The sequence below is a fragment of the Bubalus kerabau genome, chromosome 15 (genome assembly GCF_029407905.1).
Source record: "Bubalus kerabau isolate K-KA32 ecotype Philippines breed swamp buffalo chromosome 15, PCC_UOA_SB_1v2, whole genome shotgun sequence".
Lineage (NCBI taxonomy): Eukaryota > Metazoa > Chordata > Mammalia > Artiodactyla > Bovidae > Bubalus > Bubalus kerabau.
The window spans coordinates 56762312-56789647 of NC_073638.1; the positions used below are offsets into that span (position 1 = coordinate 56762312).

A 27336-nucleotide genomic window follows, 5' to 3' on the forward strand; every position below is an offset into this window, starting at 1 on the left:
TGAGCAGAGGGTCAAGTGACCATTCCCCTGGCTTCTCCCCTCCCAAGCCAGCTCAGCTTTCCAGACTACACACACCATCCCTGATCAGAGACAACTTGGTTTGATAATAACGCTAATAACCCACAATGGCACTTTCTATCAGCCAGACTAAAGCCTTACTAAGTTACTGTTTACTCCTCACAACAGCTCTATTACAGCTGCAGAAACTCAGAGAGGTTAGGTAACTTCCCTAAAATAACCCAGAGCTGGTAAGTGCCAGGGCTGGAACCTGAACCCTGACCAAGCTGGGGGCCCTCGCCAGTCACGAACTGACAGGTCTTTCCCACCTCCAGGCCTGGAAAAAGTAGGAACGGGAAGGTCTCGGACCCTTCTTGAGGGCCCCAGGATGCACGGTTGAATGTCAACAGCATCCTTATTAAGCACGACTGTGAGGAGACTGGGTACAAAGAGGCCTATGGTACAATTTTAAAGACAGTTGTGATGAGACATCTGAGCTGGTGGCCTCCCAGTTCCAGAAGCTGGGATTCTAATGAGGGGAGGACGGTGAGAGGCAGAAAGGAGGGAGGGGAGCTTTCCCTGTCCCAGGCTGGTAGGACTAGGCTCCCAGCCTTCTCCCTGCACCTCCCTAACTGCCAGGGCCCCCAGGCCTGGCCATCCCAGGGGAGCAGAGCGGCCACCAGCACTGCCACCACCACGCAACCACACAGACTAGTGCCAGGGAGGGCCTGCAAGAGCACTTTGTCCCCTGGAAAGCCGATTTGTTTTTGCTGCCCTGAGGCCCGGGCAGTGGCCTCTACTCCTTCCTCCCAATCTCCTTACTTGTCTCTCTCCTTCCCCAGGCAGACAAGCAGACACAGACTCAGAAGCCCAAGCAAATTTTTTTTTAATAAAAAAAAAAAAAAAGGCAATAAAAGGAACAAAAAGACTGGGTGTGCAAGTCTGGGCTACTGTAAAGGGAACACTGCCCAATCTCTGCACAGCAGGAAAGCTCCTGGGAGGTCCAGGGTTCAAGGCCAAAACCTCCCTCAGCCCCCAGGCCATATACTTCTGGGGTGCCTGAGAACTAACACCTCCTTCAACCCCAGAGTGTCTGGGTGTGCAGGGAGACTCAAATTCAAGCCCCCCAACCAAACACACACACACACTCCTTGTAGGGAATGCATCCCACAGGCAATTTCTTCCCCCCAGCTCCCAAGTGAAAAAGGTTTCTTGGATGCTTTTCTGCACTTTTTACCATAAGGAAGGGTGAGAGAGGATGGGCTGCAGAGGGAGAAATAGATTTAAACTGCTCCCAGTTTCCCTTCTTAGAAATCTAACCAGAAGTCGATGGTTTCCTCCAGGAAAAGAAAAAAGAAATTAAAAAAAAAAAAAAAATCTGTTTCCCTCTCTCCTCTCTTGCCAGCTTTTCTGCCTAAGCCTGACTGTCTCTCTGTCGATTCGTCTTTCAGCCAGTCTTTCCCTGCTTCAGATTCTTGGACTCCCTCTCATTAACGTCTTGGAACCTCTTTCACCCGTTTTAAGGGGGGATGAACTCGAGAAGAGGGAACCCTCACCACCCAATCTCTTTCTTAAAAAAACATCTCTCTCTCTCTCATCTCTCTCTCTCTCTACACACACACACACACACACACACTCCAGCGACGTCCAGATGTTCCCGACCGTGCGGCCATCTGCTGAGAAGGCTCAGGCGCTCCGGGGAAGCGGGCAGGGACCCCGGGATGCAGAAAGCTAGGAGCAAGGCCGACTAGAGTGGGCGGGAGCTGCATGAGCACTTTTGAGACGCTCCCTAGGGTGGAACCCGGGCTAGGCACGGGCTCTGCCGGCGGGCGGGGGCGCGGAGTGGGGAGCGCGCCGGGAAAGGCCAGCACTTTAGCGACACTCCCTAAGTCGCCGGGCGGCCGGCCGGAGCCGCCACTGGGCGCCGGGCGGGCGGGGGCTGGGGGGCGGGCCACGCCGCGCCGAGAAAAGCGCCGGCCGGAGGGCCCGCTGCCGGGCCGCCTGGGTGAGCGTGCCGAGGCGGCTGCGGCGCAGGCTTCCAGGTGGGTACGGGTCCCCGGGCAGAGCGGGAGTTCGCGCTGCAGGCAAAGGACCGGAGGCCCCTACCCCAGCCTCGCCGCTCCATCCGGCGGGCAAGCCGCGCTGGACGCAGGGGCGGGGCCGGGGCCCCTCAACTTTTCCCGGACCCAGGGCGTCGGCAGCGACCGCCTGACGCCCGGGGCTCGGCCAGAGTGAGGAACCTGGACCTAGAAGGGGGGCTTCCAGGAGACAAAGGCTCTGACCCGGGGCTGTGGGCGTCGGCCGGCGCCTCTGGGGTCTTTGTGCGGACACGTGCGTTTGTGGGTCTTTGTGAATTTGGTCCGGGGACATGCATCTGCCCGTGCCTTTGTGTGTCCGTGTTTTGGGGAAGGGGGCAAGGACCCGGGATGGGGGCCCGCGTTTGGTTGTGGGTGTGGGTGGGCGCATCGTTGTGTCCGCGTACGTGGTCTGTGCCTGTCGACGTGTCTGGGTTGGGTGTCCGCGGAGTATGTGCGCGCCGAGAGCCAGACACCGCCCCAACTCCTCGCTCCCCTCAGTCCACCCGGGCCAACTTAGCTTCAAACTTTTCTCCGCGTTCCTCCTCCCCGCTGCATCCCGGGCCGGGGGCCGGGGAGGGGGGTCGCTGGCAGTCCTCCCTTCCTACACCTCAGGGGTTTTTAGAGCCGAGAGGGGATGAATAGGATTGGTGGGTGGGGGGATCGGCAGCGCCTGAAGACTGATCCGAGCCAAGGCTGGGCAGAGCGTGCCGAACACCCCAGGCGAAGTGGCTGGGAGAAGAGAGGTAAGCAGCGGGTCCTGGCCCCCCGACTTGGGGGCTGAAGAGAGGAGAGGAACGGGCACCGGTGTGGCCCGCCCTACGCTTCTCGGAGAGAGTGTGTGTGACTGAGAGAGACTTGTCTGTTTGGAGGAGAGGCCAGCCCCTGGGGCCCCCCTGCCCCTCCTCCCGCTCCTCCTCTTTGAGATCCGCACTCGGTTTGTATCCCGCCCCTGGGGTGAGGGGGTTGAACCCTCCAATCTCAAAGGTGGAAAGGTGATGACGCCTACGAGGACCTCCAGCTGGGCTGCTGGCAGTAGGAACCTTGCACACTCTGGTTTCAAATGGAACATCCACTGGCCCACAGTATGGCACTAGGCAAGTTGCTTAACCTTTCTGAGCCGCAGTCACCCTGTCCTGGATGGGGTGAAAACTCCCTCGCGAGGCAGAGCCTGCGGTGGGGATGAGCAGCGCAGCCAGGGACGGCCAGAGTGCAGTGCCCACCCACACTTGCCTGGCGGAGGAGGTGACTCAGGAGCTTCTGATCCTCCCTGCCTGCTCTACTCTTCGATAAGTCCAGACTTGCAGAGTTCAAGTCTGATCTGAGAGTGAGGGCTCAGACTGCCGGGAGCCTGCTTTTTGATCCTGGGTGGCAAAGATAAACCCAACAGCCCCCCTCCCTCCCCTACCCCTTGCCAGTCTTTAACCTAGAATTTTGCTAGGTCCTGCAGATGTGAAGGGTGGGTACAAGCCACTCACCTTGGAAAGAGGCAACTGTGGGCGCTTTCCTTGCCCTCTTTGGGCCTCAGTTTCCTTGCTGGAAAAGGGGTTGCTGACAGCCTCTTTCTTCCCTTCCTATTGTGGCTGACTGGTTGAGACCTTAGAACCTGGAAACACTTTGATATTTAACACTTCCATTCTGACTTGGCACTGATTTACTCTTTTGAAGAGGGAGAGGGGAGCTGGCTGTGAAGTTATGTAGAGATTAAGGCCTTCCTGGAGTCCGTGCAGTCCAGGAAGGCTGAAAAGCAGCAGAATGGGGAAGTGGGGGGAATACACTGGGAAAAGAGGCAGAAAGTGCCTCCCCCCTAGGGAACTGCACTGCATGACTCTGTGTCCCGAAACAGCACAGGGGTGGTCAGCATTGTGGACTGCCAGATGCAAGACTGGGGAAGAAGGGATGGAATTCAACCTGAGGCTGGGAGGGACTGCAGGGGCCACAGAAGAGAGCCTTGAATGCCAAACCTAGGAGTGGAGATCTAGGCAGTGGAGAGCTGCTGGAGGGTTTTTTAAGCTGGCATGATAGGGTGGGGTTGGTAATTCTCAGAAACTGTCCTCTGGCTCGTGGGTGGTGCTGGAGCCTGGGAAGCCAGTCTAGAGGCTTGAGTGCTCCAGCCTCTTAGAGTCAGAAGGAGATTTTCACTTATTTCATTGCTTCCTAGCTCTGTGACCTTGGGCAAGTGACTCTACCTCTCTGATTCTCAGTCTCCTCATCTTTCAAATGAGGATAGTAATTCTGGTCTCACTGACTGTTATGGATGTTAAATACGATGACAAACTACCTGTGCTAATAAAATGAGAAGAGGTTTGTGGCCTGTATTGCATTGTGCAGACATCTGTCAAACTGCACTAACAGTAGAAGGCAGAGCCAGTATCTACTATGGGTCCTAAACCTTAGTTCACCACCTGGCAAAAGCCCTAAGTATCCTGCAAGCTTGGACCAACTGATACCCTCTCCTAGCAGAGGGAAGCTTTTTGCCCAGGGCATTTCTCCCATCTGGCTTATCCACTTCACATGGCCAGGTCCACGCAGGAGAGGAGCTGGACCATCAGAATTGGAGATGGCCACACGTCACAAAGTGTGTTGAACCTTGACAGGGGTGGCCCAGGAGGAGAGTGACCTTTACTGGATGAAGGGCGAGTTAGACTGGGAAAACCTCACAGAGGAGGTGACTTTTGAATCAAATGAGTGAGAATTTGTATGGAGGACAAAGAAAAGGGTGTCTCTGTCATCTTCACTGAAGGGGACAGCCTGTGCAAAGACATGGGGCCCAAGGAGAAAGACAGACCCCCAGACAGGCAAGCTCTCTTGGCAGGAGAGGCTTTAAAGTAGGAGCGGTGGTGCGGTCCTGGTCTGTCTGGATGGCATTCTGGTGCCCAGCAAGGCTGGCAGGTGGAGGCAGAGGGCCAGGAATGAGGCTGTTGCAGCAGTTCTGGCCAGGAGGCCTCCTGAACCCGACTGGGGCAAGGCCACGGGGAGAGGGAGGGGAGGACAGTGAGCCCCCCACCCAGGGTGGCTGCCAAGTCTCAGGTCCTCATTCTGTCACCGGTGACACACCTGCTTCAGCCTCCTTCAGCCTCCACGATATTTCCACACTCCCTTATCAGCTCGCTGGCAGAGCGCTTGTAGCCCAAGTGAAGCCCTGGAGGGTGCACCGAGAATCCAGGAAGAGTCCGTGTTGGCGTCTTCTCTATCCTCTGCCCCTGCCTTGCTTTCAGATCTGCTGGTGTCACTGCTCCTTTTTCTTTCCTGGTCTCTGAAATTACGCTCTGGTCAGGGGGTGGGGCCGGAACCCACATGCAGTGAGCACCAGTGTGTGCCAGGCCTCAGTCTTCCTTTACCTCATGTAATCCTCAGTGACCTTGTGGGAACAGCACCAGGTTTCTCACCAGGTTGCAGATGAAGACTCGGCAGGGAGAGGACACACACAGGCCTCCTAGCAGGTGAGGTTCGGTGGGGTGGAGCCCAGTGTGCCTGACTGCAAAAGCCATTTCCTCTGCCCCATACTGCCTTCCCGTGTGCCTACACATGCCTCAGACCAAAGGGAACTTGCCAAGCTTCAGAATGGAGAAAATAGTATTGGGAGCCTTGTCCGTTTCTCTGTAGATTATTCTCCAGGGATGATGTCATGGAGGAGCGTAGGCACCAGGTGTCAGAACACCTGGATCCTGAGTCCAGCCTCTGACCTCACTGGCTCTGTGACTCTGGGCAGATCACCGAACCTCTCTGGGTCTCTAGGCAGGTGTACAATAGATACCATGCCATCCAACCTGCTGATCTTGTAGGGTGACTGAGAAGATGAGAGTTGAGGAGGCAGTGGAAAGACTGAGAGGTGTCCTTTGGTGAGGTGGCAAAATTCTAAATGCCTGATGTATCTTCATATAGTACCTGCTCTGTGCCAGGCCTAGCAGTCAGCTTCCAAGACCTAAAAGTGAATCTAACCCCATGCCTGCCCACAGGAGCACAAATAGGTAAATGTAATTATAGTCCAGCATAAGCCACATGTGCCCATTTGTAAGTTGAGGCACAGCCGTATAAGGAGCATTGGATTTGATTTGAGACTGGTTCCTATTCTGCCCCATTCAATGTCAGTCTTCTTGTCTGCACAACAGGGACAGGAGTCCCCATGGTCAAGGGTGGTGGGGAGGCAGAAAGGAGCCACTGCTGCAGAAGTGTGTGGTCAGCTGATGTGTTTGCACAGATGTGTGGCATTAGTGCCTCTGTTGGGAGAGCCAACCCTCAAGGCTCCGGGAGTTTGGCCCTAGGCATTCTCTTTGCCTTGCATTTCCAGAACTGACTTAAGCAGTTGGGGGCCAGGACACTGATGGAATTTCCACCTGGGGATTTCATTGGCATCAACTTGCGTGAGCTCACGATGAAGGGTGGGACGTGACTCAGCACTGAGCAGCCAGTGGAGACAAAACCCATCTTGGGTGGATGCTCAGTCCCCTGCCCAGCTCGTCCCTTTACCAGGGGCTTCCCCTTAAAGATGTGGTGAGGAGCTGGCAAATCTGTGGGCCAGAGATGCTGGGGTGCAGGTGACTGGGACCAGGAGGACACGAGCTGGAACCCCTAGCCCCAGATAGGCCTCAGAGGAGAAAGGAGATGGGGGCCTTGCCAGCAGACACCAGCATGGTGACCAGAGGCTGTTAGCACAAGTAGTCAAAGACCCGTCGGGTGCCTGGCACCTCTTTGGGTAGTTGGGTGGGGAGGAAAAGAACAACAAATAACATGGTCATGGCTTTCAGAAAGCTTAATAAATCATCACGGTCCTTGTCTACTATGCATTCAGCACTCAGCTTGTAGGAGTCGCACCAAATGTTTCACTCACTGTCCCCTAATGCTTCCACCAACCCTGTGTTGTCACCCGTGTTGAGGACACTGAGCCTCAGCAAGGTTGAGACGTGCCCAAGTCCAGTAGGTACAAAGCTGAATCCACAGCCAGCTCTGTGTCCCGCGGTTGACTCTTAATTTCTGGGCCCTCCATTCATCCAGCAAGTTTGCCATGCCTGCCAGGCCTGGCTCTGGCCCCAGGTGGGGGAAGGGTTAACAGGTGAAGAAGGCAGGGTCACCGCCCCAAGATGCTTCACACTTCAAGTCAGGAAACAGGCAGGTCAATAAAGGCAGAGAATTTACCTAGTGTGCGTCTGAAGGTGTGTTGACAGTACGGAGCCAGAGGCCCTGCGAAGCCAGGAAAGGAGGGGGAGTGGCCCAGGGGCCTGAATGGACAGAACGGGCTTTGTTCCACTGGCAGGGCTGGGGCAGGCCTGGGGGGTGCGGCTGTCCTGGCAGTAGTGTGAAGCATCCAAACCCAGGTCCCAGGTCCTGCTGTGCTGTTTCCTTGCCATCACGGTCCCTCTCTGGGCCTCAGTTACCTGTGATCTCGGAGGGGCCTTCAGCTCTTCCAGTCCTGGAATCCTCTTGAGTTTGGGGAAGTGTGCACTAAGGCTGAGACTTGTTCAGAGGCCACCACCATAGGTTCAGATCAAGATGGGACTTTCAACCAGAGGGACCATGAGGGCAGATCTGCACAGAGGTGCAGATACCTGTGTGCCAGAGAGAACTTGGTTTCTGTAGGTAAAGCGGAAGTCAGGAGGTTTCTCAGAAGGGGCATGATCTAGCCAGAGCTGCTTGAGAGGCTCTCCTAGCGGGGTCTGGGGTGTTGCAGTGGGGAGACCTGCCTGGGGACCTCTTAGGGTCCCACCACTGACACTGTAACTTTCCTTAGCGTCCCGATGGACCCATCAAGCAATCACTCATGGCCCCTGCCCAGCGGACCTCATGCCGCTAAGCCTTTGTCTGGCTGCCCTTATGTTCTGTAACCTGGCTCATCAGTAGATGACTTGGATCTGCAGGTTAGGGTTTGGAGAGAAAGTGAAGTATCCTCTCTTGGCATTCCATGGTGAATACCTGCCTGCCTTTTCCTTTCTCCTGAGTGTAGATCACAGGGTCTCGAGAGAAGGAAGGAGGCAGAGTCAGTTCTACAAGACAAGAAAACTGAGGCTCCAAGAAAGAAAACTCTAAAGTTCACACAGTTAGTAGCAGGGCTGGCACTAGAGTCCTGGTCTTCTGGATCTAAGGCAGGTGCTAGATCTTGATATGAGTTGGTCTCCTGTCCCCATTGCTGGTCTGTAAGCCTCATGGGGACAGAGGCCCTGGGATCTCCTGCCCTGACCCCAGCATGCACCTCATAGGGCCTAACAGACCGCCTTGCCCTCAGCAATTTAGTGCTGCGGTTGATTGTATCTGGAGTGGATATGGGTAGAGGTGGAATGAAAAGGGACAGTCTTTCAATTATATGGCTTCCACCCGCTTGGGGCCTCATTTCTCTACAGGGATGTTGGTCTTCTGAGTCTCTTCACGGCCACCTTCTCTGCGGCTGACGGAACCATCATTAGTATCCCAGATTCACAGCTGAAGGAACTGGTCCAGAGAGGTTAAGTGACTTGCTCAGTTCTATTGCAAGTTGATGTCGAGAGTCTTCTCAGTCTCTGTGCAGGCCTTTCCTCTCCCTGGAGCTGAGGCTAGCAGTTTTTGTGAAGAGGAACTCACATTTAGTCATCCCTTCCCAGACCCAGCAGCCCTGTTGAGAAACAGCATAGCTTGGTTTCCCAGGAAGAACTGCTTTCCTGGAGGGCAGTAGTAAGACGTTTGTCATGTTTGATAGTGTCTGCTGGAGAAAGAGAAATCCCCACCCCAGCCACTCCCTGTCTGTGGAGGAGGGCAGGGGAGCCCCCACTGAACCCTCCCCCGTGTGGGGAACCATGCTCAGGTGCCTCCCTTACCAGTACGTTTCATCCTCTTGACAGGCCTGTGAGATGGCTATTAACACCTGTATTTGACACATGAGGAGGCTGAGGCTTGGAGATTGTGATTAGCCAAGGTCAGAGAAAGCAGAGATGGCCATGAGACAGTCCTGAGTCTTCATTACTCAGTCTGTTTTATATCTATATATATATAGTTATTATAAGAGAGGAAATAAGAGGGGGGGAAAAGGAGATTAAGACATGGTGAAACCACCCAAAGTTCTGCCATCTAAAGGAAGACCACTACAGGGTTGACAGATTTTCTTCTAGACTTTCTAAAATTACCATTTAGGTTGGTCTTTTTTAAAACGTATGGCTATAATTTTCTTAGCATGCAATTTACCCTCATGATCCTTAGCATTATGGCATCAGCCCCCTCCTACATGAGGTTGCAGACTCTTCTGAGCACTATTTTTATTGACTCCATAAGATCCCTAGGAGAGTTCCACAGGCATCTTGAGGGGACTGGGAAGCACTGGGCCTGGAGTCAGAAGGTCAGAGCCTGAGCATCAACTGCCATCACCTCACTGGCAACCCAGGGACAAGATGAGGGACCTCAGCTTTCTCATCTAGAAAGTGAGGGATTGCACGCCCTGCTCTGCAGCCCTCACAGCTCAAATAAGCAAAGGTCTTTTGGAAAATATCAAGGGCTGTGCCCTTGGCAGGGGTTTTCCTTATCTTCCCTCAGTTTCCTCCTGAGAAAGTTGTGCCCTGCCTTTGGCTCCTGGGCCTTTTGCTCTAAGCAGCAAAACCAGACCTCAGCATCTCTGAGTCACTCACACAAAGGCACTCCTCACGTTACCCAAAAGGGGACATGACCTCTGAGCAGAGCAGGGTTACCAACCCTCAAAGACTACTAGCCCACGTCTCTGCCTTTGCCCCCTGCTGGCTCCAAAGTTGAGAGACCTTCCAGAGATTTCTCTCTTCTTTTTTTCTTCTCCCAGGAAAAGATAAGGAAAACCCCTACCAAAGGCACAGCCCTTGATATTTTCCAAAAGACCTTTGCTTACTTGAGCTGTGAGGGCTGCAGAGCAGGGCCTGCAATCCCTCACTTTCCAGATGAGAAAGCTGAGGTCCCTCATCTTGTCCCTGGGTCCCCAGTGAGGTGATGGCAGTTGATGCTCAGGCTCTGACCTTCTGATTCCAGGCCCAGGGCTTCCCAGTCCCAGCCGCATGGGACAACCCTGAGAGACTTCTGGGCTCTGCTGTGACCTCAGGAACACCCAAGAGCCACTGAGTATTAGGAAGCTGGGCACTGACGGTCACAGCAGCCGACAGTAGCTGGAGACTGGCCCTGGGACCCTGGACGCTTAGCTCTTTTCCCAGCAACACACAGGAGTGCACGTTCCCCCTGAACCTAGCCAGTTACGAGGTTACAAAGGCCTGAGTTCACTTGCTGGTCTCTGACGCCTTCCCTTGCCATCCTCAGTTTCCTCCACTGTAACACGGACATAAGAGTGACCTCCCGGAGTGACCGAGAATGGCGTAAGGGGACATGTGACTGGCACGTGGTGAGGACAGGCTCAGTCACTGTCAGCACTTTCCACTCGGTCCAGGCCTGGCCCAGAACCAGGGCCCACGGAGAGGTGCCCACAGTGCGGGGCTGAGCAGGGACCTGGTCTGGGGTGTCCTGGGAGCATCACAAGCAGTTTTCCAGGCGGGTCTCCACCCACACTCCTGCTCCTCTGTGGCCCGGTGATGACCACCCAGCACATGTGCACAGCGCTTCACAGTTGGCATTGCTCTGTATGTGACTTGCATCGGTGTGTAGGAGGCAGGCAGGAATTACTGCCTTGTGGTACAGAGGACAAAGCCGAGGGCTGGAGAGGCCCCTCGTCAGGGGGGTAGGGGAGCATTGAGCTGAGTTACATAAGCAGGAGCTCATGAGGGGCTGTTTGGCACTTGAGAGGCACATTGTATAATCACCTTTGGGAACGAAGGGTAATCTTAGGCCTTTTTGTGTGCATTTGGTGTTTGTTTAAACCCCAGGAAGGGGTGGGTATGAGCAGATCAGCTTAGCAGGGAAGGTGAGGCCCTAGGTAGTAATGAACTCCTGCTGTGAGAAGCTCACCCCAGGGAACAAAAGGGGTGTGAAGCAACTTAATATTTTCCTTTTGGTTCCAGACATTGGAACACTCTGTCCAGCCTCAATTGGGACCGAGCCCAGGATGCACCTGGGCTGGGTTTAATCCTCAAATTGGACTCCGGAAAAGAAAGGGGTGGGAGAGGAAGGGCCTGCAGAGGGAGGCCGAGGAGAAGCGCCCAAGTGCAGATCAAGTGGCTGCCCCTTTAAAGTTTCATGTAGAACTGGTAATGAGATCCTGCTGCTCCCCCCAGCCCACCCCTCCCTAAAGACCAGTGGGAGGAAGGTTGGAGGGGGAGACGTGGCAGGGGTGCAGAGCGGAGAGCTGGGCCACTCCAGCTGAAGGATCTGCTGGCGTGAGGCTTGGTGTCTTCTGTTTCCGGGCTGAGTAGCTGCTCTTCTAGCAGGAGAGGGTGACCACAGACTGTCCAGTTAGCAGCTTTCTTTCACTGCTCAGCCTTCTCTCTCATCCTCCAGGGAGCTGCAGATGTGTGTGGGGATGCGTGTTGAGGGTGGCAGTGTACAGGTGGTGCTTGGCATCAATGGCAGCTGCTGTTAGAGTTATCCAGGGAGAGGCAGTGAAGCCAGGTGAGGGGCAGTGGCTTGCATTGTAGCCCCCGTCGATGGGAAGAGCCCCTCTTGGATCGCATCTCTCCTGCCAGTCCTGGAGGCAGCAGAGGAAAGTAGAATTAGGACTGAGCAGGCCTGGGTTCTAATCCTGCCCTGCTTTTTACATACAGGCTTTGGGTAAAACCTTTTTTGTCTCTGAGCCTCTATTTATTTATCTGTATAATGGGAGACACAGCCTAGCTGCCTGCCGTGGGTTAAAGGAAGGGCCAGAAAAGTGTAATCACTCTAACAGCTTGGGGGTCAAGGTGGGCAAGGGGAAGGGACTCAGCAGAGTGGTCCCCAGGCCCATCTGGAAGTCTAGATGCAGGGTCCCCTGTTGGAATGAAGGATCCTGCCCCTAGAGGCCAGGCCAGGGGAGAGGGCTTATGACTGAACCCAGCCATTGTTACCCACAAAAGGAGTGAGGAGGGGACAGTCGCTACAGGGCCCCCTTGCAGGAGAGGCCTTGGTCTGGGAAGCTGGAGCAGGGGTCTCAGGCACAGCTCAGCACGACAGTGAGCCATGCCCCTTTGAGCACTGTTCAGTTCTGCTCCCACTCACGTGTGGCCATGCATGGCTTTCTGAACCTGAGTCTCAGTTTCCTCTTCGTGAAGTGCTGACAAGATTGCTGCCGTGCGGCTTCTGTGGCTGTGAGGGCTGAGTGAGGCCGTGCAGGGAGCCAGCGAGCACAGCACCGAGCCCGCAGCACAGGCTCTGCAGAGGTGAGGGGAGCACTCCCCAAAAGCACCTGCCCTTCACATCCCGCGGCAGGACGGTGAACACGTACGAAGACTCTGGCTTCCACCTTCACTCCAGAACAGGCCCACTCTCACCTGCCAATCTTATTCAAGAAAGGGTTCGCATACTTCCAGTTTAAAATCCAGCTATCTAGCCTAACTCGCCATATCATACAGATGGGGAGACAGGCCAGAGAGGAACAGGGACTAGGAATTATTTGAGGAAGGGGTATTCAGGGAAGGCGTCTAGGGGCACTGAGGGGCATGTGGCAATTTTCATCTGTGCCTACACATGTTGGCCAGGGTCTTCCAGGTTGGGCGAGAACCATCTGGAATGGGGTGCGTGTGTGCTTATGGTCAGTTCAGTTGTGTCTGACTCCTTGTGACCCTTTGGACTGTAACCCTCCAGGCTCCTCTGTCCATGGGATTCTCCAGGCAAGAATAGTGGAGTTGGTTGCCATTCCCTTCTCCAGGGGATTCCCCACCTAGGGATCGCTCCTGCATCTCTTATGTTTCCTGCATTGGCAGGCAGGTTCTTTACCACTAATGCTACCTGGGAAGCCCCTGGAATGGGGTACCCACTACCAACCCTGACCTGTGGCTCTCTTTCTAGCCCCACCATGCCGTGGCCCCTGCTGCCGCTCCTGCTGCTGCTGCTGCTGGCCGCAAGCGGGGCCCAGACCACCCGGCCCTGCTTCCCCGGGTGCCAGTGCGAGGTGGAGACCTTCGGCCTCTTTGACAGCTTCAGCCTGACACGGGTAGACTGCAGCAGCCTGGGCCCCCACATCGTGCCCGTGCCCATCCCCCTGGACACAGCCCACCTGGACTTGTCCTCAAATCGGCTGGAGACGGTGAACGAGTCTGTGTTGGCAGGGCCGGGCTACACCACGCTGTCTGGCCTGGATCTCAGCTACAACCTGCTCACCAGCCTCTCACCCACGGCCTTCTCCCGCCTCCGCTACCTGGAGTCGCTCGACCTCAGCCACAATGGCCTGGCCGCCCTGCCCGCTGAGAGCTTCACCAGCTCGCCCCTGAGCGACGTGAACCTGAGCCACAACCGGCTCCGCGAGGTCTCCGTGTCCGCCTTCGCCACCCATAGCCAGGGCAGGACGCTGCACGTGGACCTCTCCCACAACCTCCTCCACCGCCTGCTACCCGATTCCTCGCGGGCTGGCCAGCCGGCGCCCACCATTCAGAGCCTCAACCTGGCCTGGAACCGGCTCCGCGCTGTGCCCGACCTCCGGGGCCTGCCCCTGCGCTACCTGAGCCTGGATGGGAACCCGCTGGCAGCCATCGGCCCCGGCGCCTTTGAGGGGCTGGCGGGCCTCACTCACCTGTCGCTGGGCAGCCTGCAGGGTCTCCCCATGCTGGCGCCCCACAGCTTCCATGAGCTGCAGGGCCTGCAGGTCCTGGACTTGTCCAGCAACCCCAGGCTCCAGTGGGCAGGACCTGAGGTGTTCTCAGGCCTGGGCTCCCTGCAGGAGCTGGACCTGTCGGGCACGGGCCTGGTCCCCCTGCCCGAGAAGCTGCTCGTCCACCTCCCCGCACTGCAGAGCATCAGCGTGGGCCAGGGCGTGCAGTGCCGGCGCCTGGTGCGGGAGGGCACCTACCCACGGCAGCCTGGCTTCACCCCCAAGGTGGCTCTGCACTGCATAGACACCCAGGAGTTAGCCGCCAGGGGCTCCAATACCTTGTGACGAATGGCGCGCCTGGGGCCGTGGAACAGACTGTGCCCTGGGGTTCCTCGGGTCCTGGGTAATTTATATTTTAATGTGCCAGTGCCCACAGGGACTCTCCATTCCTGTGTGGCAGCATCATTGAAAGAGAGGCTTTGAACCTGGGACCCACACCCAGGAGCAAAGTTTCGCCCTTTTGTCTATGTTGCTCCCCGGACCATAAGCCGAGGGTCTTCGATGCCAAACCAGACAGCAGTCCCCTGCTGTCCTTCCCCACTTGTCCCCAAAGTGCCTTCCCTGAGGCCTGGACCAACCTGACCTGTGACAGGAGGTGGGTGGGAGGGAGGTCCAGCCACTCGGATGTGGGTTCTTCTATGGCATAAATCTCGCTTTGTTCTGGCCATGTGAGGCCTACCTCATTCTTTTTTCTTCCCCTAGAACTCTGGATAGGACTTAAGTTATAGAAAGGATGGGAGAAAAATGTCAAGCCCACTTCCTCATGTGACAGATGGGGAAACTGAGGCCTAGAGAAGGAAAAATGGTGTTCAGAGGTCTTACAACAGCAGAGGCATGAGTGAATCAGTGTCTGGCCTGCCTACCCACAGGGCCCATTTGCACTTTTCTCTCTTCTCTAAATCATGCCCCCCTCCCCTTTCTGGGTCCCCCTTGCTTCCAAGACTCACATCCTCCCATTTGTGCCCTTTCCCTGTCATCCCCAGGAGGGCAGGCCAGGGCCTCAAGGATGGCACTCTGGGCCCGGTAACTAGCTGTGGCACAGGCTAAGTCAGTTCACCTCAGAGCCTCTGGAAGCCTCAGGGGTGCCAGTCCTAGTTTCCCACTTGGGTGGCATCCCCCAGCGTCCAGAATGGAAATGTGCTCCTTGACCCCTGAGGTACTGCCTCTAGCTGGTTCCCCAGGAGCTGATGCAGTCCTGGAGCCCCACCAGCTCCGAGGGGCCTCCCGGAGTCAGCCCCTACTGGCCTTGTGCCCGACAGCCCAGCTCAGCCTACTGCGAACGCAGCCAAGGAGGCAGGGTACCCCCACCCATGTTTATGCTTCCCCACCAGGGTGGCATCTCAGCTCCCCAGCCCTGGGCTCTTTCCTTAGTATCAGTTTCATAAAAGTTGTTGCCTTTTTAATGGACTGTCACTTAGCACCACCACCCCCCCAATCCAGGTCCCTGCTGGCAGGGGATTGGAAATATGTCCTTTGTAAAAGAAAGAAGACATTGCATTTGTTCACTTTTGTAACACTGTGTCCTGGGGATGAGCTGGGAGAGGAGGTGTTGGGTAGAAGCCAGCCATATGTCGCCATGTGGGCATCCGTGGGGCTGGTCCCTCAGAGACGCCCACAGGACAAGGAGAGCTCTGTCCTCCCCCACGAGCCCCACCCAACACCTTGGTTTAATAAACACTACAAAGAGTCTTCCTCTTGCCATCATTTGACCAGCATCCATTGACATTCCCCAGACGGGTCTCTGGGGCCACAAGGATGAATCAAGACAAGCTTGTTCCCTCTGAAAAGCCCAATAACCTCCTAGGATTAGGGGAGTGAGGGAGGGAGTTCCTTGGGGTGGAACCTTTTGGTGCAACTTACACCCTCGACCTTCCTTACCTCTCTCCCTGCCTCCCCAGCTCCAGCTGTCAGGCCCTTGGCATGCCTCTGCCTTTGCTCAGGCTGTTACTCTGGGACCGGGCCCTTGCCCCCTCCCCCCACCCCAGTTTCTCTGCTCCTTCCCGGCCTAATAGACCCAGTTTCTGCCTCATCTCCTTACAAGCTTTCCCCAAGGTCTCCACCACCCCTCCCGCCCCTGCCACCTCCCGCTAAGCCCCAACAGTACGGTGTTCCTTCCTGGCACCCAAATGCTGTGGTACCTCTCCTGTTCACACACTTCCTGTGACAGGGAACCCACTTCCCGCTCATCTGAATGGTACTGCTGTCAGCAAGTTCTTCCTTCTAACTGGCCAAGATCTGCAGGCATATATCCATAGCGGTCACCACCACCACCAAGCTTATCCTGTCTGTTCTGTGTTCTGGGACTCAAGTTCCTGGGATGGGAGGGGACAGGGCACACAGGGGACATCTGACTAAGCAGCACAGGGAGCTGTGCAAGCCCTGTGGTGGGGTTAGGAAGGCTTCCTGGAGGAGGCTCATCCATGGAGTCAAGAAGAAGGACAAGTGGACTTGGACAGAGGGGGCTGGCACTTGGAAGGGTCATCGGTGAGCAATGGCACAGATTCCCGGGACATTCACGCTAGGTGTGTGGTTGGGGTGCTTGCCCATCGCGTGGCTTAAGCCGCCCAGGGCTTGGACTCCCTGAGCCAGAGGCTGGCCACCACCAATATGGGAAAGGTCTGAAGCAAGGGGGACAGGAAAGGATCAGAATGAGACCCCAGCCTTCACAGTCCTCAGATTAGTACTTCATCCTCCCACATTCCTTGGGGCAGGAGAGACCTCAAATACAGGGGTGGAGGGAGGGATCCCTAAGACTTTCACCCAGTGGGTCTTAAAAGCCCCATTTGAAGAAAGCGTCCTTGGGGGAGGGCTATGGAACATAGGGGTCTTAAAATTAGTGGCGCTGAAATCGGAGGAAAGGTAGCCGGTAGCCGGGGTCCTGCAAGTCACCTGGCCCTGAGCTGCAGCTTCTACATCTGCAAAACGGGGCGGGGAGGGAAGCGCCAGCAGGATGCTGGGCTCCTCCTTCCCAGTGGGGGCATCACCTTGCACACCTCCAGCGCCTGCGTGGCCTCACAGAACCAGGCGTTCCCGCGACCTCTCCGGAGGCTCTCAGCCCGCAGCACCACCTCGTGGTCGCTCATAGCCAGACACTCCAGATCCGAGGGGTCGCCAAGCAAGGCGTAGAGCCGCTGGAGGCCAAAGTAGACCAGTGCAGTTTGCGCAGTCATCCCTACCGCCTTCATCCCCACACTCCGCCCTCTTGGAATCCTGGGGCAGAGAACGAGGTGATTGGAATCTTACAGAGTCATAGAGATTAGTGCAAACCTGTTTTTGGAGTTCCCCAAAAAGGGTTAAAATTGTGTGATTTCGGCCAAGTCACTTTTCTTCTCTGAGCCTGGAAAATGGGGATGAAAATATCTCCCTGCACAGGATTGTATGAAGAGGAAAGGAAGTAACATTTGTAAACAATCAGGTACACTGCCTGGCAGAAAATACAGACTCCAGAAATGCTTGTTTTCTCATTCATTCAACCATAGAATCATGAATTAGATTGTAGAACCACGTGGTCGTAGACTCATGTTTTGATATCTGATTCAGAACGGAAGGGTTTCCTAACGCTTTAGGATGGTAGACCTGCAGAGCCATAGTGTGGTCCACGGGATCTTTGCTCTGTGCACCTAGGCAGAATAGACCTTCAACACACATGCCAGCTGAGTTTTAGAGATGGGGAAACAGCTGAGCGGTCTGTCGTCATAGCACAGGCCACGAACATTTCACTGCACTTCATTAATAATTCAGTTGTGATTCACTGGGCACGTGTCCTTGCTCATGGTGTACATGCGATCCTTTCCTCCCCATAACTGCCCTGGGCATTACCGTCACCATACACAGCTGAGGAAACTATCCTGCTCCTGGCTTCATCTGTCAGATGGTGAGTCTGGCATTCCTGGCTGTCCCACCTCAGTGTCCAGGTCAACTGTGCAGGTCACACGTGTCAGAGAGGGCAGCGGTGCTCTGAGAAACCAATAAACACTAGGACTCCATTTTTTTTTTTTTCTGCTAGAAGAAAAAGAGGGGGTGGAGTTATGCAACTCTAAGTATGTCCAATCAGACCATGGACTCTACAGCATGAAAATATTAGTCACTCCAACTCTTGGCGACCCTGTGGACTGTAGCCCACCAGCCTCCTATGTCCGTGGGTTTCTCTAGGCAAGAATACTGGAGTGGGTAGCCATGCTTTTCTCCAGGGAATCTTCCTGACCAAGATATCGAACTCGGGTTTCCTGCACTGCAGAGCATGAAAAGCCAAAGATAAAATCCTTCCCCTCCTGGCCCCATTTTACAGATAGAAAATGGAGGCTCAGAGAGGAGCAGCCCAAGGTTACATGACAGGTGACAGGGCCACCTGGCCAGGATTCTGTGCTTCAGGACTGGCTATATACTTGGTGGCTGCTGCTGCTGCTAAGTCGCTTCAGTCGTGTCCGATTCTGTGTGGCCCCATAGACGGCAGCCTACGGCAGCTCCTCCGTCCCTGGGATTCTCCTGGCAAGAACACTGGAGTGGGTTGCCATTTCCTTCTCCAATGCACGAAAGTGAAAAGTGAAAGTGAAGTCGCTCAGTCATGTCCAACTTGTTGCGACCCCATGGACTGCAGCCTATCAGGCTCCTCCGTCCATGGGATTTTCCAGGCAAGAGTACTGGAGTGGGTTGCCATTGCCTTCTCCATACTTGGTGGAACCTAGGGTAAAATGAAAATGTAGGGTCTTATGTTCAAAATTATTAAGAATTCAAGATGGCAAGAGCAGAGTCTTAAAACAAGCATGGGGCCTTTCTAAGTTCCCAAGGCCCATTGAAGCCAGTCCTGCTGTGCTTAGATCTTGAAAATCCAGTAATTTCCCTCCATGAGTGTTATCATACCACCCGCTGATTTCCCCAAATTGTCATGGCCAAGCGGTTGACCTCTCAGAGAGGGTATGGAGATACCATTACCCATCAACTGCCTCCAACCCAGCTCATAGGATGTGCCTCTGGATGAGACTGCCAGGTATGTGGGGAGCAGGGACCTACTTCTGCTTGTACCTAATGTCCACTAAGACATTAGACATCATCACAGGCTAACAAGGTCCTGCCCATTGATGCTCAGTGTTGTATGACAGCTAATTTCACCAGGGGGCAAATGTCCATTGATAACTGATATTTATCAGCACCCATTGTTCATCCATGACAGCCCTCACCAGTGGCTGATACTCACAAAGGGAGAATGCCCACTGCTGCCCAATACACCCAGTGCCAGGGCTCACAGGTAGCTCACTGCAATGATCATTGCTCTAAATGTCAGTATCTCGTGTCGGTCCATAGCTCAACATCTGGCAACAGCAAACAGCCATCTGGTGAAGTCACATGCCCTGTGTTTATTCTTCTATTTATTTAAGTCCTGGTGGTTGTATTTATGGAGATTAATGTGTTTATTGAGCTGGGTGGGAAATTCTTCCTGTGTTTACAGTGTGATTCCAAAAGCTATTTATTATTTTACTTGGCATACCCATCAGTCAACATATTCTGAATTAGGAACGCAAGCATACATTTATGTTTCTTGATGTATACACATTCGTATATGTAACGTGTATATATATAGTTATTAAATATAGGAAAGATACAGAAGGACAGAAAAAGAGAAACTACTTTAAGGACAGAAGTGTCAAGACACGAAAAATTTTCTAATTAGTTGATTCTTAGAGGCAGCAACTTTTCCAAAATGGAGTTAATAATTCAAGACATCAGCCCCCTTGCTCTGGCAAAGAAGGACACAAAGCCCTACTTTGGGCTGAAAAAAGCTAAGTTCTCAAATGAAGTTAAGTCAGTGACGCAAGTGGTCCTTAGGGCAGCATAACAAGTGGTTACGGCACAGGCTCTGAAAAGAGGCTGCCTGAGATCAGGGACAGCTCTGTTACTTACAGCTAAGTGAGCTGGGCCAAGCCATTCAGCTTCTCTCTGAGCCTCAGTTTCCACATTTCCCATATTTCCATAAATGGAGATACTAGTCACCCCAAAGGGTTGTTATGGGAAATAAGTAAGTCAATGTACATAGAATACTTAGAACTGTGCCTGGCATATAATAAGTTCCATATAATAAGTGAAATGAAATGCAACTGACTGCTGTGCTGAGCCATTATACGTTGGAGTGGTTTCTTACACGGCAGTGAAAATGAAAGTTGCTCAGTCGTGTCTGACTCTTTGAGACCCCATGGACTATACAGTGCATGGAATTCTCCAGGCCAGAATACTGCAGTGGGTTGCCATTCCCTTCTCCAGGGGATCTTCCCAACCCAGGGATCGAACCCAGGTCTCCCGCATTGCAGGCAGATTCTTTACCAGCTAAGCCACCAGGAAAGACCAGGAATATTGGAGTGGGTAGCCTATCCCTTCTCCAGGGAATCTTCCCAACCCAGGAATCAAACCAGGGTCTCCTGAATTGCAGGCAGATTCTTTACCAGCTGAGCTACCAGGGAAGCCTTACATGGCAGTAGATAACCAAAACAAACAAGTCACAGGCTGGGTTCCCCCCTCACACACACACACACCAGCCCTGTGGTCCCTCCTCCACCCCTCTGGCTTTCCTAGTGGAAGAATGGCTAACCTAGCCGTGGTACCTGAGCAACCGAAAAGGCAGACACCAAATGACAAAGCCAGACATCCAGAGCCTCCCCTAGGGACCAGGCAGAGAGGCACAGCTGAAAGGAAACACATGTGCCCCCTATTTTAAAGTTTATGGGCTCATCATCTCATGTTATATTTTTGCCTCACAGCCACCCAGCAGGCTTGGCCTGTCTCCTCTCAGGCTTGCACTCCCCTCACAGCCCAGACAAGTGACCTGCAGGTCCCCAGACAGACCTACCTCTCACCCTCATCTCTCCACAGCCACAGCTGGGAACTGGGAGCGTAAAGACCTAGACCCACCCTCCTGCAAAGCGACCATCTCCTTCCCTCAGGGCCTTTCCTCCAGACCCAGGGGCTTAAGGGCAGAGGACTGAGGAGGCTGGGGGGAGGACAGGCACTGGGCAGGGACAGGTGAGAGCAGTCTGATGAGAACAGGCAAGGGAGGACCCAGTCTGGAACACAGGGGGCCCTGGGAAAGGCGTAGCTTTTTAGCACTTCCCGCAGACTGTGGACAAAGTCATACTTAGCTCAAGCTTTAAAAATAGTCTCCCCACACACAAACACTGTAATTCTCCTGACTGGCCCCACCTGCCGGTAAAATCTGCGTCTGTGCAGACACGTAGGGCGTGGGGACCAAGAGGAGTGCTTGGAGGGAGTGTGGTTTAGGTTTGGAACAGACTCCTCAGGAGTGACTGCGGAGAACTTCCCTTTGCCGACATGTTCTAAAGGAAGACAATGCTTGAAGGAACAGGGTAGGGGGCCATGAACGCTCCCCTGCCTTCACACCTGTCAGCCCGATTACCTCCCCCTTATCCTTCCCCTCTCAGTGTCCCTGCCACCTCCTCTGGGATGTCTCCCTTGACCACCTCTGCCATCCCACTCTAGATAAAGTTAGGTGCATCTCCTCCATGCTCACCTCATCTTCCCTCCAGAGTGACACTCAGCGCGTTGATTTTCTGTTTATTTTTCCAGCTTCCACTTTACACTGAGGGCAAGAACTGTGCCTATATTTGCTCTCCAAAGGGTCCCTAGCACCCAAGCTGGGTGCCTGGCACATAACTGGTTATCAATGCACATTCAAAAAACAAAAAATATGTCCATTTTATTGATGGTTAAGTGGAGGCTCAGAGAGGTTAAGGGATTTTTTTCCTAAGGCTGCACAGCAAATTCAGCAAGAAACCAACTCTTGAGACTTTCAGTTGTGAAACAGGACCCTACCTCCCCCTGCTTCCCTCCCCATCCCTCAGGTGGCAGGTGTGTGCCCTGATAGGCCTGAACGGGCAGGAATCCACAGTGAGGATCCACCTCTTCCTCTCCAGCACCCTGACAGGGGCCCACCTCTGCTCTGACTTCCACCGGGTGACTAAGTCTGTGCCCTGCCTCACCCACCCCAACAGCAGCCCCACTGGCTATGGGAGGGCAAGTCCCACCTCTCTGAGCCTGCTTTCCCAGCAGAAACGTGAGTCGGAGATCCGGAGGCTCCTTCTAACTGAGGGTCTGGGAACTCGTAGGAAAGAGACTGAAGAAGGCTAGCTGGCCAGCTTTCTGTGTGGCATCAAGCACAAACCTTCACCAAGCACCAAAAAGGCCCAGAAATCTTGTTTTTTTTTTTCCAAACGTACCAGAGTTCTGAAGTGAAGAGAAAGTCTTTCAGTCCTGTCCTACTCTTTGAGACCCCATGGACTCTAGCCCTCCAGGTTCCTCTGTCTTTGGAATGCTCCAGGCAAGAACACTGGAGTAGTTTGCCATTTCCTTCTCCAGGGGATCTTCATGACCTGGAAAGGGACTGAACCTGGGTCTCCTGCATTGCAGATGGACTCTTTACTAGCTGAGCCACCAGGGAAGGTTCCAGAGTTTTACTTTAGTATTTTACATAGGTTTCTAACTTTCACTATATATTATATTGTGTGCGTGCGTGTGTGATGGTAGTTTTCAAGGTTAAAAAACAAACAAACAAAAAAATCCAGAGGATTCTACAGCATAAACAGGTCTAGGCAACACTTTAAAGTTTACACACACACACACAAAATAAAGTTTACACAAAACTTTCCTCTCACACCCACCCCTCGTGTCCTCTTCACAACCTTCTCCTGAGGAAGGTCTATCAGGAACCCACTTCACAGGTGGGGAAAATGATGCCCAGAGAGTGGGTGGCAGAACCTGGGACTTGTAGTCAAAAGACCTATTCCAAACTCTCCTCCCACTTCTCCAGAGTGATTGAACCAGAGTGATTCTGGTTCAAACAAAAAAGAAAGAAAGAAAAAGGAAAAAAAAAAAAGAATAAGTATAATTACTTGAGACCTGCCCAAATAGCTTGCTGAGCCCTGGCAGAGAGCTAAATCATTCGGTAGGAAGCCCATTCTCTAGGAGGTGGGAGTGAGAGATGACAGGAATAATAAAACTCGCAGACAAAGGCAACAGGCTGCTGAGAGACGGACTCAAACGATTAGGGCAGCCCAGGGGGTGAGCCCCAGGCCTCAGAGCTCAGAATCCGCCCACGCGCACTTTTAAGCCAGCGTTTGTTAGAAAGAAACCACAGTCCTGGCCACAGGGCACCCAGAGGTGGACCAAACCCAGCCCTGGTCCCGGGGGATCCCTGTCGACTGCAATACAAAGTGGCAAGTGGACTAAACAGGCGGGACTGGAATGTGCCTTCCCATCTGACAGAGGGACTAACGGAGGATCCGCCCACCCCTCTGGTCCAGGCCAGAACTGAGCTGCTGGCCGAGCTCCGGGCTGAGGCCAGGTCTCTGATCGGCCACCAGAGGGCGCTGCCTGGGACTCTCCCCGCCCCGCCCCTCCCCAACCCCTCACTTCGCCCCCGCCAACCCCTCACTTTGTCTGCGCCTTTTTTCCTGGGTTGCTGTTGCCCAGGCCTAGGGCGGAAAGGGAGTGGGGGCATTCCTACAGGTGAGCTGAGTGAGAACAGCAGAAATTGGAAGAAACAGTGGTTTTCGGCAGGCTACAAGGACTCCATTACCTTCACATCTTCCCCTGGACGAAATAACTTCCAGCCTTGTGTTTTACAGAACTTTAAAACGAACATGTATTCGGGGGGGTTATTTTTATTTTTTTCCAATTTAACAAATAGTTGATGTTTATATTAACTATTTATATAAGAATCCGCCTGCAGTGCAGGAGACTGCTTGCAATGCAGGAGACCTGAGTTCAGTCTCTGGGTGGGGAAGATCCCCTGGAGAAGGAAATGGCAACCCACTCCAGTATTCTTGCCTGGAGAATTCCATGGACAGAGGAGTCTGTTGGGCTACAGTGCATGGGGTCGCAAGAGTTGGACACAACTTAGCAACTAAACCAATGCTTATACATGGACTTATTTTATTCTTACTATACAAAATGGGCTTCCCAGGTGACTCAGTGGTAAAGAACCCACCTGCCAATGCAGGAGACATAAGAGATGCGGGTTCGATCCCTGGGTCAGGAAGATCCCCTGGAGAAGGAAATGGCAACCCACTCCAGTATTCTTGCCTGGAAAAATCCCAGGACAGAGGAGCCTGGTAGGCTACGGTCCATGGGGTCACAAAGAGTTGGCCACCACTGAGCATACACATACACATATTATGCAAAAAGGTGTTTGACAGTTGGAAACACTGAAGCTCAAAGAGGTTAAATAATTTATCCAAGGTCACACAGCAGGAAAGTGATGGATTATAGATTTTAAAAGTAAATCTCTCTGATTCTGAAGCCCAGAAATAAAATAAGTGCATAGAAGGTAAAAGTAGAATACTAACCTTACATAATCAGGAACAGAGGATCCCAGAGTGTCAGTCTCCTTGCTCTTTCCTTAACAAAACCAAGATGGGCTTGGTGGGGACTTCAGAAGGGACTCTGGGTCCTGCAGGCCAGTGATCCAACTGCTTTGACCCAGGCTCCAGCCCAATGCTACAGCCTCTAAGCAGGGTCAATCGGAAGCAGCGTCTGCTCAATGCTGCGTGGTGTTTTCCTGGCCAAGGACAGTTACTCTGGGAGGCTCCTCAGTTTGCATTCTTCCCCTCCTTAGGTAACCTTCTCAAAGCTGCTCAGCCATGTGGTCATGGATTTGAACCGTGGTCCTCTGACCTTCCTATCCAGGCGGGTCCTCCCTTTCCCTCACAGGGCCCTGCTCAGCACAGGGTAAGCCCAAAAACGTCTCGTGGGCCACTGCTTATGGCAGATGAGGACACGGCCTAGTCTCTGTCCTAATCCATGGCTTTCTAATAGGGACTTTAGAGATTTGCTAAAAATATTTGGTTATGTGAGGATTCTCAGACACTAAGGTAGGTCAGTAGGGGAAGGAAATGTTTTGTGTCTCAAATCAGGGTGGCAGGGGGAACTTCCCTGGTGGTCCAGTGGCTAAGATTCCATGTTCCCAATGCAGAGGGCCCAGGTTCAATCCCTGGTCAGGGAGCCACAGCTAAGAGCTGGCATGCCTCAGCTAAAAAGTCCACGTGCTGCAGCTCAAAGGTCCCGCATGCACAAGTGACGATCGAAGAGCCCATGTGCTGCAGCTACAACCCAGAGCAGCCAGATAAAATAATTAATATTTTTAAAAAATCAGGGTGGCAGAGAAAGCTGTGGGCACCTTGCATCCCAGTCTCTCCTGCCACTTTTCTAGTTGCATCACCCCAGCCAAGGCATTTTACCCTCTGAGCTCCAGTTACCTGGCAGGAAAGTGGTGACCTTAACAGTGTTTACAGCACATTCTCACCACGCTCAGAGCCCCATCACATGCCTGACCCACTGAGGGACTTAGGTAGCATCAGCTCCTTCCTCCCCTCCCCAAGGCTGAGGTTCAGGGTGAATCTCCCAGGACAGGGCCCCACGTCGATTTTGACTAGTGCCATGTTGAGCAGTTACATCCTGTGACTCTCTTCTGCTGCTGTCCTTACATGTTAGGTCTAATCTGGAGAGTGAGGATTGGGTCATTATCTCATTGACTACTCAGCTGGGGGCCCTGATAAAACAAATGACACTAATGCAAAGTTTAGCCAGAAAATACTCAGGAAGAGGAACTAAAAGGAACAGTACAATGAGTAATGCCCTACAGCCTGAACAGCATGTAATATTTCAAAGCCATTGCATGTCCATGACGTATGTTGATCTTAACAAAAATCTGTGAGGAGCTAGGATGGCATTGTGAGTTCCCTTTACAAAAGAGGAGACCAAGGGTCAGAGAGGAGGAATGGGGTTTGTCCAGGGCTGAATATCCAGTGATAGGAGAGAAAACTCCAGTCCTGGTCCCCCGACCTGGTGAGAACACATAGAAAGACAGGGAAGAAGGAAGCAATACGGGAGCATAGAATCCCCTATATCTGCCTCCCAGGTTGCCTTTAGTAATGAAAGAATTACAAATTAAAACACAGTAGAGAGCTCATGTGAAGTTTTGGTTTGTTTCCAGGAGGCGGGCCCTCCTGGGAGGAAGGAGGTGGCAGAAGGGTAGGCTGTTTCATGCCGTACTCGAAAGAGACAGCATATTGGCACCAACTTTGCTGAAGAGCAATTTGGCAGTATGTACCCAATACCCTAAAAATTGCCCTGGTAATGCCACTTTTAAAATGTTCTTAGAAAACAATCATGGAGAAGTATAAAATTTAGCTACAAGGTTATTCATCACCTATTGATAATGGCAAAAATATTGAAAACAATCTGAAGATTCATCGATAGGGTAGCTATGTAAGTAACTTATGTCTAAGGATAGAATATTGGCCACTCATTGAAAATTAAGCTGTACATAGACAAAACCGAAAAGTCAACACTAATCCAAATTTCATACTTTATACAATATTAACTCAAAATGGATCACAGACCTAAATGTAAAAGATAAACATATGCAAATTTTGAGGGGGGTGCGGAGAGAAAAGCTTCAAGCCTAAGATCTAGCCAAAAAGATTTTTAGACTTGATAAGAAAAGCACAATCCATAAAATAAAAATGGATAATTTAGACCTCGTTAGAATTTTAATTTTTTGCTCCATGGAAGACCCATGAAGAGGACGAGAAGACAAATTATAGATTGGGAGAAAATAGTTGGACACCACATATCTGACAAAGGACTTGTATTAAGAATGCAAAAAAAAAATCTCAAATCTCAACAGACAAAGAACACCTCAAGTAGAAAATGGGCAAAAAAACAAGAACAGAGATTGCACTGAAGATGATATACAGATGGTAAATAAATGTGAAAAGATGTTCAACTTCATTGGCCATCAGTAAAATGTAGATTAAAACCACAGTCAGATACCTCAACACACCTCTCAGAATAGCTAAAAAAAAAAAAAAAAAAAAAAAAAACAGTGATGATACCAAATACTGACAAAGATGTAGAGAAATTGGATCACTTGTGCATTGCTGGTGGGAATGCAAAGGGAACGGTCATTCTGGAAAACAGTTAGTTTGTTATAAAACTAAACAATGCACTCACCATACGCCCCAGCAATCACACTCTTCTGCATTTATCCCAGAGAGATGAATGCTCACGTTCACACAAAATGTGTACACAAATATTCATAAAGGTGATTCACAGTAGTCAAGAAATGGAAACAAGTTTTCCAACAAGTTTTCCTGGCTGTTCATTGGTCTTAACCACTGTAAGGGACACAGGTTCAATCCCTGGCTGGGGAACTAAGATCCTGCATGCCTTGAGATGCAGCTAAATAAATAAATAAACGCATAGAAATCTCATGCTTTGGGTTGGAATATTCAGTATTTTTTTTTTTTTTAAAGAAGGGAAGAAATGGGAACAAATGTTCTTCAATAGATAAATGGTTAAACAAATGTGATATATCCACACTATGGAATACTGCATAGCAATATAAAGGAATGAACTCTTGGTATATGCAACAACTTGGGTGGATTTCAAGGGAATTGTGCTATGTTATGGGCTTCCCTGGTTGGCTCAGCAGTGAAAGAATTCACCTGCAATACAGGAGCTGCAGGAGACTGGGTTCAATCCCTGGGTCAGGAAGATCCCCTGGAGGAGGGCATGGCAACCCACTCCAGTATTCTTGGCTGGAGAATCCCA

At 52.6% G+C, this 27336-nt stretch overlaps 1 protein-coding gene across 2 annotated transcripts; it reads left to right on the forward strand.

The window, feature by feature from the left end:
* Positions 1–1952: 1952 nt before the first annotated feature.
* On the forward strand, positions 1953–15408 carry TSKU (tsukushi, small leucine rich proteoglycan). Of its 2 annotated transcripts, none has more exons than XM_055549150.1 (2): positions 1953–2039; positions 12921–15408. In XM_055549150.1, the coding sequence occupies exon 2, from the start codon at positions 12928–12930 to the stop codon at positions 14002–14004; it is 1077 nt and encodes a 358-aa protein (XP_055405125.1). In that variant the 5' UTR covers positions 1953–2039; positions 12921–12927; the 3' UTR covers positions 14005–15408. The 2 variants fall into 2 exon arrangements, with proteins under 2 accessions (XP_055405125.1, XP_055405124.1); XM_055549149.1 differs by lacking the exon at positions 1953–2039 and adding an exon at positions 2780–5515.
* The last annotated feature ends 11928 nt before the right edge of the window (positions 15409–27336 follow it).

Bases quoted from the DNA above. Each gene is read 5' to 3' on its own strand.
- TSKU (XM_055549149.1), top strand. From the start codon at position 5,472: ATGAAGACTCGGCAGGGAGAGGACACACACAGGCCTCCTAGCAG. The intron at 5,516-12,920 runs GTGAGGTTCGGT...CTCTCTTTCTAG, and splicing joins ACACACAGGCCTCCTAGCAG to CCCCACCATGCCGTGGCCCC.